At 47.7% G+C, this 12,500-nt stretch overlaps 1 protein-coding gene across 9 annotated transcripts in view; it reads left to right on the top strand.

Moving 5' to 3' along the window:
- Window positions 1-12,500, top strand: part of Sulf1 (Extracellular sulfatase Sulf1) — a 237,924-nt gene that overhangs the window by 133,363 nt on the left and 92,061 nt on the right. For all 9 annotated transcript variants that reach the window (XM_070123682.1, XM_070123677.1, XM_070123685.1 and 6 more), the window contains one exon: window positions 2,103-2,202. In XM_070123682.1, the coding sequence (XP_069979783.1) occupies window positions 2,103-2,202 (100 nt within the window). The remainder of the gene's footprint in view (window positions 1-2,102; window positions 2,203-12,500) is intronic.

The raw sequence follows: 12,500 nt of genomic DNA, 5'->3' as shown, positions 1-12,500 counted from the left end.
AGGTCATGGAGAGTGGCAGCCCCGGACACCAAGGGGGGGAGGGGAAGGGGGGGGGGCTGTCGTCAACCTCTGGATTAACAGGTTAATTAACAGGTGCAGAGTGATTCTCTCTCTCTCTCTCTCTCTCTCTCTCTCTCTCTCTCTCTCTCTCTCTCTCTCTCTCTCTCTCTCTCTCTCTCTCTCTCTCTCTCTCTCTCTCTCTCTCTCTCTCTCCCTCTCTCTCTCCCTCCCCCTCTCCTCTCTCTCTCTCTCTCTCTCTCTCTCTCTCTCTCTCTCTCTCTCTCTCTCTCTCTCTCTCTCTCTCTCCCTCCCTCCCTCCCTCCCTCCCTCCCTCCCTCCCTCTCTCCCTCCCTTCCTCCCTCCCTCCTCTCTCCTCCCCCTCTCTCTCTCCTTCTCCCTCCCTCCCTCCCTCCCTCCCCCCTCCCTTACCCTGCCTCCCTCCCTTCCCCTCTCCCTCCCTCCCTCCCTTCCCCTCCCTTCCACCCTCCCTCCCTCCCTCCCTTCCCCCTCCCTCGCTCCCTTCCCCTCGCTCCCTCCCTTCCCCCTCCCTCCCCCTCCCCCTCTCCCACACACACACACACACACACATATGTATATATATATATATATATATATATATATATATATATATATATATATATATATATATATATATATATATGTGTGTGTGTGCAAGAAAATATGTTTAAAATTTTGTTTTTAAATCAATGTATTCGCGAAAGTGAGGACCGAATCACCATTGCATAGAGTGCAACACCGGTTCTGTTTAAAGCACGGTGTTTGCGTTGCACATGCATGGGGCGCTGGAAATCCGAAGATCGGCCTAGAGACTATTATAAAATAAATCGGCTTTTGATGAAGCCCGTGACGGCACGTGTGTTCTCTCAACGCCGTGTATTTATAGACCGCATCCTTTTTAGAACGCAGATGCAGCGCTCACCTTGGGCGCCGCGTCCTGGCGGGAGAGCAGAGTAATGAGGGAGGATGGTTGACCCGGCATGTGGCGGCCCAGACGGTCCCACCGGCGAGGCAAGCCAGAAGGCCAGTTGCGGCAGCGGCGGCGGCGTGGTGACGTCATGAGGCCACGTCGAGCCGCCTCCTCCGTCCGCCGGCGCGATCGGGTTCTGATGAGTAACGCGGCGTAAGTGATCGTATCGGCAGCTGATATTTAAGATGGCCGGACCTGCCCCCGGCCCAGATTACTAATTTAACGCTGAAATAAATTGAAGGTTGCGAGCCAAAATAGCTGTGGTTTGTCGATAAAATTAGCTGGGGATTAGATGTAATGATGATGATCCGACGACGAAAATAACTCTGGATGTAATATGGGAAACAGAATTCGTATTTTTAGATGGAAATTCCCCTTTTGAGTCGGCTGAAATATTGGGGTTGAAAAGACGGAGGAAATTAGCTTGCAGGGAAAATGTGATTACGCTAAATACTTTCATGGTCATCGAGTATCTCTAGGAATATCCGAAATGTTGGGTTTAAAAACTTCTTGCGTCCAGCATCACAATTCTAATCTTTGCAAGTGATGCATTTAGTATGAAAATGTTATCCTAGTTGATCAAATGGCTCAGAATTAAAGGCGAATCTCCCTGCTAACGCCAGGGTCGAGGCGTGATGGCCTCCTCTCCGCTGCAGGCTTTGGTGGAGAGCGAAGGGAACGGAAGATATTGATAGGTATTCTGATGGTATATATTGGATGTATTCTTTAGTGAAATACACTGGGTAGATATTATGATAGTGGGTATCCGTTATTTATATCACCGTGAAAGCAGACGGTGGGTTTGTTTGGGTAATGGCTTACAGTGACGATGACGGTCACGAGAGCCCCACAGATTCGAGACGTGGCGCGGGTCGTGGGGATCTATGGTCTTACAAAACAGTAGATGGCCGATTTGTCTTCCGCCTTGAACATTCACGCGATGATGATGATGAGTTGTTCTCCAGATATGTTGCGAAAGCTAACTTGAGTCACGTTCTCATCAGGAAGAAAACTATTTGCGTATTTGGGAAGAGTCCAAGATTTTTTTTATCTTGCACAATACCGAAGGACTCACGAATGTTGGACCGCTGGTGATGGCCTTCCTCTTTGACAGGTGTACACCAACAACGAGAACTGCTCCTCGACCATGTGGCAGCAGACGCACGAGCGCCGCTCCTTCGCCACCTACCTCAACGACGCCGGATACAGGACGGGTGAGTCTGCCTTGCAATCCAAAATGTTGTTATTGCTGTTGTTCTCTCTGTCGATCGGAGGAGATTTCGCTATTGGCCGCGTGTGCAGGGGAGTTGGTTTGTCAGCGGGGTTACGCGAAAAGTTGTCGGGCTGTAGTGGAAATTCATGACCAGGTTGGCACTGTTTAGATTTTGGGTAGATGGGTAGATGCTGGGTTGGTTGCGAAAGGATAGAGGCAGGGTGTTCGGAGTAGATCAAGGCTGATGAGGGAAAGTTGTGAGTCAAGAGTAGATGAGGGTGATTTGTGGTAAAGGCTTGCATGGCGAGTTACCAAGCCGATCGGGGCCAAATTTTAACAGGAGTTGCCTATGGCCCAGGACCGTGTGAGGAGAGGCTAGTGAGCTGATGTATATTTCGGGTTAGAAACGGGTGAGTTACGAAGGGGATATATGACGAGAAGTAATTTGTTTCATAGATTCGTTAACTAAACTAATGATTGGGGTTTGTGCTCTTTAATTGCTTTGCGATAACATGATTTTAGCTTTTCATTTTTTGTATAATGATTTTTAGGCTGTATTTATTGAAGATTGTTTTATTTCAATTGTTATTATTGTTGATTAGGTTTGTATTATCTTATTATTATTTTATATTCTTTATGATCATGTTACCATTATCATTGTTATATGTTTAGTTATTATTATCGTATTTATTTACTGTTGTTTTTAGTATTGGCGTTATTTATATATTATTTCTGTCACAGTGGTTATGGTGTCCGCAAGCGCGGTTCGTGGAATCCAGATTGTCTTGCCTCTTCTTCGCCTCCTTCACTTTCGCCTCCTCTCTGCAGACGTTTTTCTTGCAGGTTGCACGCTCGCTTCTTATCAGATTGGCTTCAGATTGGGCGGGGTTTCTTGCTGGGCGTTTGGGGGTTTTCTCTCTCGTGTTCCTATTCCTGTCATGTTGTGTCAAAAGGTATCTGTTGGAAGCTTTACGTAAATGTTTTGTATGAGAAGCTGCATTATGTTTACATCACTTCTCAACGAAATTGATTTTATTGGTATAAATTGGGTGTTGATATTATGATTCTGATTGCTTATCTTTTTACTGGTGCTCAGGCAGGTACTGTTTCGGTTACTTCACACGTGTTCTAGACGCTGATATTTTGCAGCAGATTTCCAAAAGAATCCTTGTCTTGGGAGAGAATGACAGCACGCAAGGAAAATCGGACAGGGAGTATCTCGTCTTTCCTTTAGTCCCCCCTCGCCGTCTCTCCGCGGGCTCGCTTATTTACCTTGCCTTTGCTTTGTTCCTTACATTCCTTCGCCTCTGTATCTCTCACAACAAAGGGAAGAAAAATCCCGTCACAAGTAATCGTTGTCTCCCGTTAGTTGTCCGACACGCGGGGAGATGTCGGGTCGGCTCGTTGAGGGTGATTTGTCGGGAGTGGAAATTCGGGCGGGAAGTTTGGAATGAAAACATCGTTGCCGGTACAAGACAAGGTGGCAATTACAATGGCACAGGCATTGTAAACATGGCGCCGAATGCCAGATGTCACCGGCTATGTGCGGCAGAAAGGTAAAAAAAAAAAAAAAAAAAATGGCGCGGGGGAACATATCCTTTTTTAATGAGTTTGGAGAACGCTGTTCGTGTTGTACAAGGCGTAGACAGGCCATTACACGCAAATGGCGGCGGTGAAAGAGGGATGGAGGGGAAAGGAAGAGAAAGGAAAAGAGGAGGGAGAGGGAGTGCAGAAGAATAGGAAAGAGAAGAGAAGAAAGGAGAGGTGAAGCTAGCAAGAACTGAGTCATCCTCCTTGCTCATCCTCACGACCTTGTTATTACAGACCAGGTAAGAGCACGTCGGCTACCTGTGCTTAGGCAGACCGTTTCTTGAGTGCCGGCTTCTGATTCTTGTGCGCTCACTTTGTTTTTGCCGTATTTCCCCTTCTCTCATTTTCTTTATCGTATTCACTATTATTTTTCTCACCATATTCATCGTCTTAACCAACATTACCACCAACACGAAATCACCATCATCATTACATCATCGTCGGCAGTCATCACCATGAAATCATCATCATTACATTATCATTATCACCACCACCATCATCTCCATCATCATTATTACATCATCATTATCATCATCATCATCATCATCATCATCACCATCATCATCACCATCACCACCGCCACCATCATCATTATTATCACCACCAACATCATTACATCAATTTCGTCATCATCACATCATCATTATCACCACCACCACCATCACCACATCATCATCATTATTACCATGAAAGCACCATCGTCATCATTATCATAATGGCCCTCGTCCTTCTTTTCCCTCCTTTTCCTTTTTTCCCTCTTCCACCTGTTTTTTCTTTTCCTTTTACTTCTTCTGATTCCTTCTCTACTTTTTCCTTTTCTTTGCCTTATTGTTCTTCTTGTTTTTCTTATTCTTCCTTTTTTTCTTCGGCTTCATCACCATCATCTCCTTTTTTATTCTTCTTTTCTCCGTCTTCTTCTTCGTCTTCATCATCATCTTTTCCTTCGTCGCCTTTCTTTTATTCTCCTTCGTCGTCGTCTCCGTTTTCTTGTTGTTGTTCTTGTTCTTCGTCTTAATCAATCATTTTCTTCTTCTTCATTTCGTCTTCCTCTTCGTTTTCATCGTTTTCTTTTCTTTTTTTCTCTCTTTCTTCACCTTCTTTTTCTTCGTCTTCGTTGTCGTTTTCTTGTTGTTATTCGTCTTCATCATCGTCTTTTTCTTTTTTCTTCGTCTTCTTCATCATCATCATCTCCTTCTTTTTCTTTTTCTTCTTCTTCTTCGTCGTCGTTGTCTTTGTTTTCTTGTTGTTGTTGCTCCTCGTCTTCACCATTTTCGTCTTTACTTGTATGTCTTCGTCGTCTTCTTTCTTTTTCGTAATTTTCATTTTCTTCTTCTTCGCCTTCGTTGTCTTCTTCTTCTTTGCATTCTTCTTCTCCCTCAACATGTTTTTCTTTACATCACCGATTCCTGATGACCCAGCGTGACCTCGCGTTCAAAATTCCCCAGTGGAAACCTTAACCCTGAATCACCCTTTTCCTTCGCATTTTCCGCAGTGCAGAGGTCAAACAGGTAGCCCTTCCTTCGCGGATTCTCTTGTCTGTGCAGCTTTCCCTCATTTTCTTTTTTTTTTTTTCAAAATCTATCTTCTAGTTGCATTCTTCTCCGTTTGTATTTCCCATTCTCTTGCATTCCTTGTACTTCTCTCTACCTGCAACCCGTGCCTTACACATACTCTCCTTTTCTCTTCTTTTTGTCTCTTTCCTTCTCGTCCCTCGCCCTCTCCCTCGCCCTTTCCTTATCGTCCTTCCTCTCCCTCTCCCTTTCTCCTATTCCATATCGTTCCTCCTCACCCTCTCCCACTCTTTCACCTTGCCTATCCTTCTCCCTTTCCCTTTCCCTCTTATATTCCTTCTCGTCCTTCCTCTCCCTCACCCACTCCTCCTCCCTCTCCCTCTCCCACTCCCACTCCTCCCTCTCCCTCTCCCTCTCCCACTCCCACTCCTCCTCCCTGTCCCACTCCTCCTCCCTCTCCCTCTCCTACTCCTCTTCCCTCTCCCTCTCCCTCTCCCTCTCCCTCTCCCTCTCCTACTCCTCCTCCCTCTCCCTCTCCTACTCCTCCTCCCTCTCCCTCTCCCTCTCCCTCTCCCTCTCCCTCTCCCTCACCCTCTCTCAATGGCATTTGAACAGCAGACTGTCGCCAGGGCCCAATTCTTCATTCCTTTTACACCTTCTATTTCTAAGAGGAACGTGTTGCGGTCGGGCGCCTCTCCTCGTCGCGACCCGCGAGGAGGAAGGAGAGCGCCCTTAGAAATATCTCGAATAAGGTAAACAACTTACACTGTAGACGAGTGGCGCTCTGGGCACGTGCCACGACCTGGTCTTAAATTTATGACCATGCTGACCAGGTTCTGCATGTGCGTGCGTGCGTGTGCGTGTGCGTGTGTGCGTGCGTGCGTGTGTGTGTGTGTGTGTGTGTGTGTGTGTGTGTGTGTGTGTGTGTGTGTGTGTGTGTGTGTGTGTGTGTGTGTGTGTGTGTGTGTGTGTGTGTGTGTGTGTGTGTGTGCGCGCGCGCGCCTCTGTCTGTGATTGCATCTGCGACCTGTGCGTCCGTCGGCGAGGACGCGTCGCCGGGCGTATCGGCGGGGATCGAGGTCCACCTGAGGCAAAAATCTCTCCCCAAAGACTCGTCGTAAAACTCCTGCGAAAGTACCGGCGCCGCTGTAACTCCTTTCTTATTTCTCTTCTGGCCGGGGAGATAGGAGGAGATAAGGGGCTTCCGGGGGCCCCCTGAGCCAGCGCCGCCCCGCCACTTGAACACGCAGCAGTCCTGGCTTCGAGAGACGGGGCCGGGGAGGGAGGGAGGGGGCAGGGGAGAGCATAGTAACGGAAGAGGAAGAGCGAGTAGAGTGAGAAGCTGTGAATGGCGAGTGAGGGTTGAGGGGAGAGGAAAGGGGGGAGGGGGAGGAGGCAGGTTGGCAGTAGACCGTAAGCGGGATTCGGGCAACGGATGGCAAGGGGAAAAGGGAAGGAAAAGCGGCGTCACGGGATCACTTTCTCCGACGCTGTGCTTTTCGCTCGCTGCCTCACGCGCCGGGAAGCTGGTCGGTTTCTCTCTTTCGGCTTCGCGAGGGATAGACCTCACTCGCTTGGTCTGTGTGGGATAAACTAGGCGGTAATAGGTGGTCCATAATTTTACTGGCATAAACACACGTGTATTCATGTATATACAATTTTGTGTTTTGTTTGTATGTATGTATGTATGTCTATTTTTATGTCTGCCTGCCAACGTCCACTATTCCCTGGGCAACTTGATCCATGTTTAGCATAAGCAGGACATTACCTTGGCTGTGAAGGAGGATCTGGTGTTCTCATTACCTTAGAAAAGGTCAGGAAAGGTTGCCATGTACCGGTCGTGGGAGACTCGCGTGACGAGAAAGCATCTTCTGACACCGATTCATTTTCATTATTATGTTTGATATCAGGTTTTTATGTGAGCCTCTACATGTTCATCTGTAATCAAAGTATTTCACAAAGTCGCAGCAAAAAATGGTAACGTTTTCTTGCACGCGTGTCTTGTACGTATGTGAGGGCAAATCACTGACTTTTTTGACTACCAGGATTCCGTCCCTCTTGTGGGAGGCTCTGGAGATAAACTTGACTGGCTTAGTAGCATTCTCTGCAGTTTCATAATCTGATTCTTCGGCCCCTGTTACTCCTGTGAGGGTCGAGGGGTGGGACTTTCGTTATATCCTGTACCGTTAATTAGTGAGCATGATGGTGCATTCCGGGAGAAGCCAGGGCCATGTGCTTCCACGCCGCCTCCCGCGCTGCCGTCGCTTCTGTTCAGGCGCTCGTCCCCGGCCTGTCGCGGTGGAGCAACGCCCTGCTGATGTAAAGTCTGCACACGGCACGCTTCGAAACGAGGCATCAGTCAGTCCTAGGTGCTTGACCGGCAATCTGCTAATAATAATAGTAATGGTTACATTCCTTCTTTTTATACTCAACTTTCCTGTCGTTCCTGTAGGAGTTCGCGTCCTGCCCGTGGCAGGGCTGTAACGCTGCTGGTCGTGCTACACACAGGCACTCCAGATATTTTAGTGGCCGTGTCTCCCGCTCGTAAAGGTTTTAGCGCTGCTGTAATACGCTGGCGCTGCCGAATTCCTCGTTTTGTTGCTGCGCGGAAATACGATGGGGAATGCAGTGAAATCATATATATATGTGTACACAAATATATATATGACAGTGATATGATACTGCCATTGTCGACGCTTTTGCTTATATAAATCTCGGAGTCGCTTTACATTACCAGGAGTCCGGTAGTTGTCGTATATTTTCTAGTGCATATTCAAGAGGTCTAGAAAATAAGTGTTCTCGGGTTACAAGATGTGATCAAGATAACAGGTGGTTTATTTGGTGGTTGTGCTGGTGGCCTCGTTAGGCCAGGTGGAGGCGGCGTCGATTTATTGTGTGTAACCGCAGATACACGCACGGGCAGTGGATGGCCAGTGATGGTGCAGTATGAGAGGCGCTCGGACGGGCTTAATGTATCCTGATAATCGCCCCTTTTGTGGAAGAGGAGAAACAGCGCCTGAACAGCGCACCTGGCCGCCATGACCTGCCGGTTCCCCTGCCGAGCGAGCTCCGCGCTGCATGATGGGTTTGATGGCAAGGAGCGGATTCCTTTGAATCCCTTTGCCACTGAACAAAACAAAGGTGAACCCTAAGAGTACCAACCAGCCAGTCATCCTTACTGGGCACGCATCAAAGAATCTGGACCACGTGACCCTACATGCAGTGCCGCGTTGTGTCAGCCTGAGCGTGAGAGGGTCAAGACGTGGTCGGGTCGGCGGGGCAGCTTGGATAAATTGGAACTTTTGTTCCCCTGACGTCACTCGAGAAACCTGTTCTCTTCCCAGGCCAAACTTGGGGTGCCGCAGGGAAGTGCCTGGCCCGGACCGAGGCCGCGCCCGGTAGCGCCACAGGTCTTGTAAACAACGCATGCTGCCTCTTATCCTGACTGACCCTTATCCCAGGACACTTGCAGTGACCGACCTTGTCCCGAGATGCTCATGTCGATGGGTCTTGGGCCCCGGAGGCATCGTGTGCCGCAGTGCGCTGTCCGCAGCCTTTGTATTTCGAAGCATTTCTTGTTCGTGCTCACGACCATCCCAGAACGCCCAAACCTGGCAAGGCACCAGGAGTCAGCGTCCTGTTTACAGCACAAGTGCGCGCTTAATTAATGTGATTTACGGCATGTTCCTGTTGTATCTGGACTGTAGATCTCTGGCCTCCCCTTCCAGGGCCTGTGTAGGAAGGCGGCTGTATGACAACGGAAAAGAGACAGACGACGGAGGTGCAGAATCTATTCTGCTTTGAGGAAATATCCATTTCTTTGTTTATTTCCTTCTCGCTTGTTACTGCGAATCTAATGTTCTTCAAAAGATTATTCTCAAGTGTTGCAGAATGGCAAACGCATCTCAGTTTTGTTACAAGGGGCTACACGAGATAAAGGTCCCTGTGGAAGGTGGGCGGAAGAGCTGTCGCCATTTGTGTCTCTCCCTGTTCGTCTCCTCTCCGTGTCCCCCTTTCGCTCCAGTTAGTTTCCCAGAAGAAATGGCTAGAGCGGTGTCACTGGCGGAAGGTCGTTTCTTCTCGTATTACTGAAAGTCATCTTAAGTTTACCAGCTGGATTTTGCTACAATTGCGTTTATGTTTGATCGAAATAGAAAATGCTCTCTTGATCTTATTAGGTACTTATTTATTCAAACATAAGAATGTGTGCCGTCGTGCTTGCCATGGGAACATAAAGGAATAATTGAATCATTTTCAACAATGCTTATTGCTTGAATGTAATCACCTGCCTCACATGACTAAGTAATAGTCATGTGAGTACTTTTTATTGCGTATTTTCGCATAAGACGAATGACACGAATAATGTCTTTCCGGTATGTTTACGATGCAGCTAATGAACCAAACATGTACAGTCAATCACTTAGGGGCGTAACTGCATTCAAGGCATAACGCACAGTTCAGAATATTTTATTTTTCATTGCGCAGAAGCTTGCGAGAGGGAGTGAGTGCATATCCTTCTTGTCCCATAGCCATCGGGTGTATGTTTATAACTTGAGCAGGTGATACCTTCGAATTTATGTGGATGCGAAATGGATAAAATACAGCTCAACATTCCTCTATTACGTCATCGGATTTTTTCGCCCGAATTGCGCTTGTAGCCCAGCTGATATTTGCTTTGCGCGGACGTGTTTATCCACTGCGGGAGGTGTTTATGTGCATTTATGATTCCGCTTATATTTGCTGACACTTGGAATAGATATGTGGCGGCGAATCGCCTGGTGTCCGCAGAAGTCCTGCTGAAATCTGAGGTTTACGGCCCTGCTGTTAAGATCAGATGCTTCCTGACGAAGGCCACTTGAACTTTTGATGATCTTGTTTGGCACTTTCAGAAAACTGCTCGGCTACATATTTTTATCTTTATATCTCCTGCATGATACAGTGGGCAAGATATATCATCCTTGCATTTTTTAATGGGTCATGGGCATCCTGTATAGTTTTGGTTCTGGAGCATGCATAGTTTGTTTTTATGGGCAGTAACGTATTTCATTTACTGAAGCTATATAAAGCGTAGTTGCTTATGCGGGTTATGGCCTGCTGTGCGCCGGAGCTGTTGCAGTTTATTGGGTGTGAATTTTTTGCTGCTTCGTATCGGTTATTGCCTACGGGACCCGACAGCCTAGGCATGTGCTTTATTGAACGCTTTTGCGAACATGAAATTGCATCGCATATTGTCACCCTGAATCAATGCGATAAATATTCGCAAACTTCTGTGCTCGCGTCTGAGAAGTAGCTACAGAATGAGAGAGATGCCAGTGTATGGTATTCTTTCGGTTCAGACTTAATGGTGCTTTTAAGGGTAGCTAATATGGTTGATATAAGTATAGTAAATGGTCTTCATTTAAGAATGTGTTAGGGAGGGACACGCACGTGGTGTGTATGGAACAGGGAACACGCTTGCATGCTTAAATGAGAAATGATGAACGGGGGCGCTGTGAGCAAGCAAACAATTAAGCTAGATGGCTGACAGTTTAGATATAAAGGATATAAAAGCTGAGGTTAAGTAACAGTGATTGGGAGATCCGTTGTACAGGTCGTGAACCGCGGCGGTCACACCCTGTGTAGAACACGTGCGCAAGTGAACACGGGTGCGAACTGTCGACGATCCAACACTCGGCGGGTTCTTGGGTCTTTGCAGGTCACGGACTAACACACTCAAACAGGCCATGGCTGACTCGGTTCACAGGCAGGTCATTCACTCTGCAAGTTGAGGCTTACACAGGGTCACGGACTGTAAAGGTCAAGGGGTCGGGCGGTGCGCTGCAGAAAGAGGCGGGGTAGGAAGGATGGAGATGAGGACGTTGTCGAGTTTCCAAAGCAAAGAGGTGTTCTGGTGGACGCGGAAAGAAAAAAGAAATGCGACAGAACCCATTCGAGGCCTGACCCAAGGAGAGAGATGGATGAAAGGTGAAGGCCGAGGGAGTCAGGCGAGCAAATGGCAAGCGGCCCAAGGCTGGGAATATGCAAAGACATCTGCTGTTTGGACAGTGGAAGTTTCATTGGACCAAAAAGAGTATACCCTTCTACTATATTCCTTTTGTGTCGAGGAAAGGTTACATATCGGGTAGATTTTATTTATATATATATATATATATATATATATATATATATATATATATATATATATATATATATATATATATATATATATATATATATATATATATGGTCAGGTAATTAAAGGAGGTTAAAGGCTCGCTGTGTGCGTGCTTGGGGTCTGGAGGAGGGGAGTAGAGCGGAGAAGGGGTTGTAAAAGACAACAGTTTCAGGGTGTGAGGATTGGGGGAGTTAGGGGCGAGGAGAGTCGAAGTGAAAGGACTGGGGAGAGCGAGAAAGAGGAATGGGAAATAAGCATAACGAGGCAAAGCAAAGCGGAGAGCGAGCGGAGGCAGCAGGTAGGAGGAGCCGTGGCACGTCTGCGGTGCTTCGGGGTCGCGTCCAGGGAGGAGCCGAGAGGACGAATGAGTCACAGCGTTGTTGCCCACGGGGGGGGGGGGGAGGCGAGAGGGGCAAGCGAGAATTTCATGGGAGAATGAGACTGGAAACGGGAAGACAATGCTTTGGGTACGCCCTATGCCGTGCGTGATGTACGCGCGGATAATGGATGGCACCCGACATGAAATCAGTAATGACCATTTTCATGACCATTCTGTGCGCCAGTCACGTAGCAGATGGATGGCGGGCCCGAGCTGGTCACGGCTAATCATCGTCCCGAAGTGACGTCACGGGGAGGGCGGCGCTAGTGACCAGGTGGAGGGATGACGGAGGAGGAGGGAGGAATAGAGCTTTGGGCCCTCGCGGCTCGCGCGTGTGTGCCGTCAGCTTGCAGGTACATCTGCGCTGTGTACAGTATGCGCTTGTATCCAAATTTCTTTTATACTATAGCTCCAGTTTGCAGAATAAGAGTTTGTACTTTGGTTTTGTTTATGTAATTTACTATATGGCCTACTTTAGGTAATGTGAATATGGGTATAAACTGCAATAGTTGGTGTGAGGATGAGTCAGCAAAAGAAGCACTTGGGGCAGTGCAGAGGATTGTGAAGTTGAAGTGGGTTGTTTTGTTCTCTGAATTCTTTATAAACGGCGCCAGGAACTCTAGGCGTTTTTTATTCCCTGTCCACTGCAAGAGGCCAAGATAGAC

The sequence above is a fragment of the Penaeus vannamei genome, chromosome 7, assembly GCF_042767895.1.
Source record: "Penaeus vannamei isolate JL-2024 chromosome 7, ASM4276789v1, whole genome shotgun sequence".
Taxonomy (NCBI): Eukaryota; Metazoa; Arthropoda; class Malacostraca; order Decapoda; family Penaeidae; genus Penaeus; species Penaeus vannamei.
This window is presented reverse-complemented; position numbering and strand designations above follow the sequence as displayed.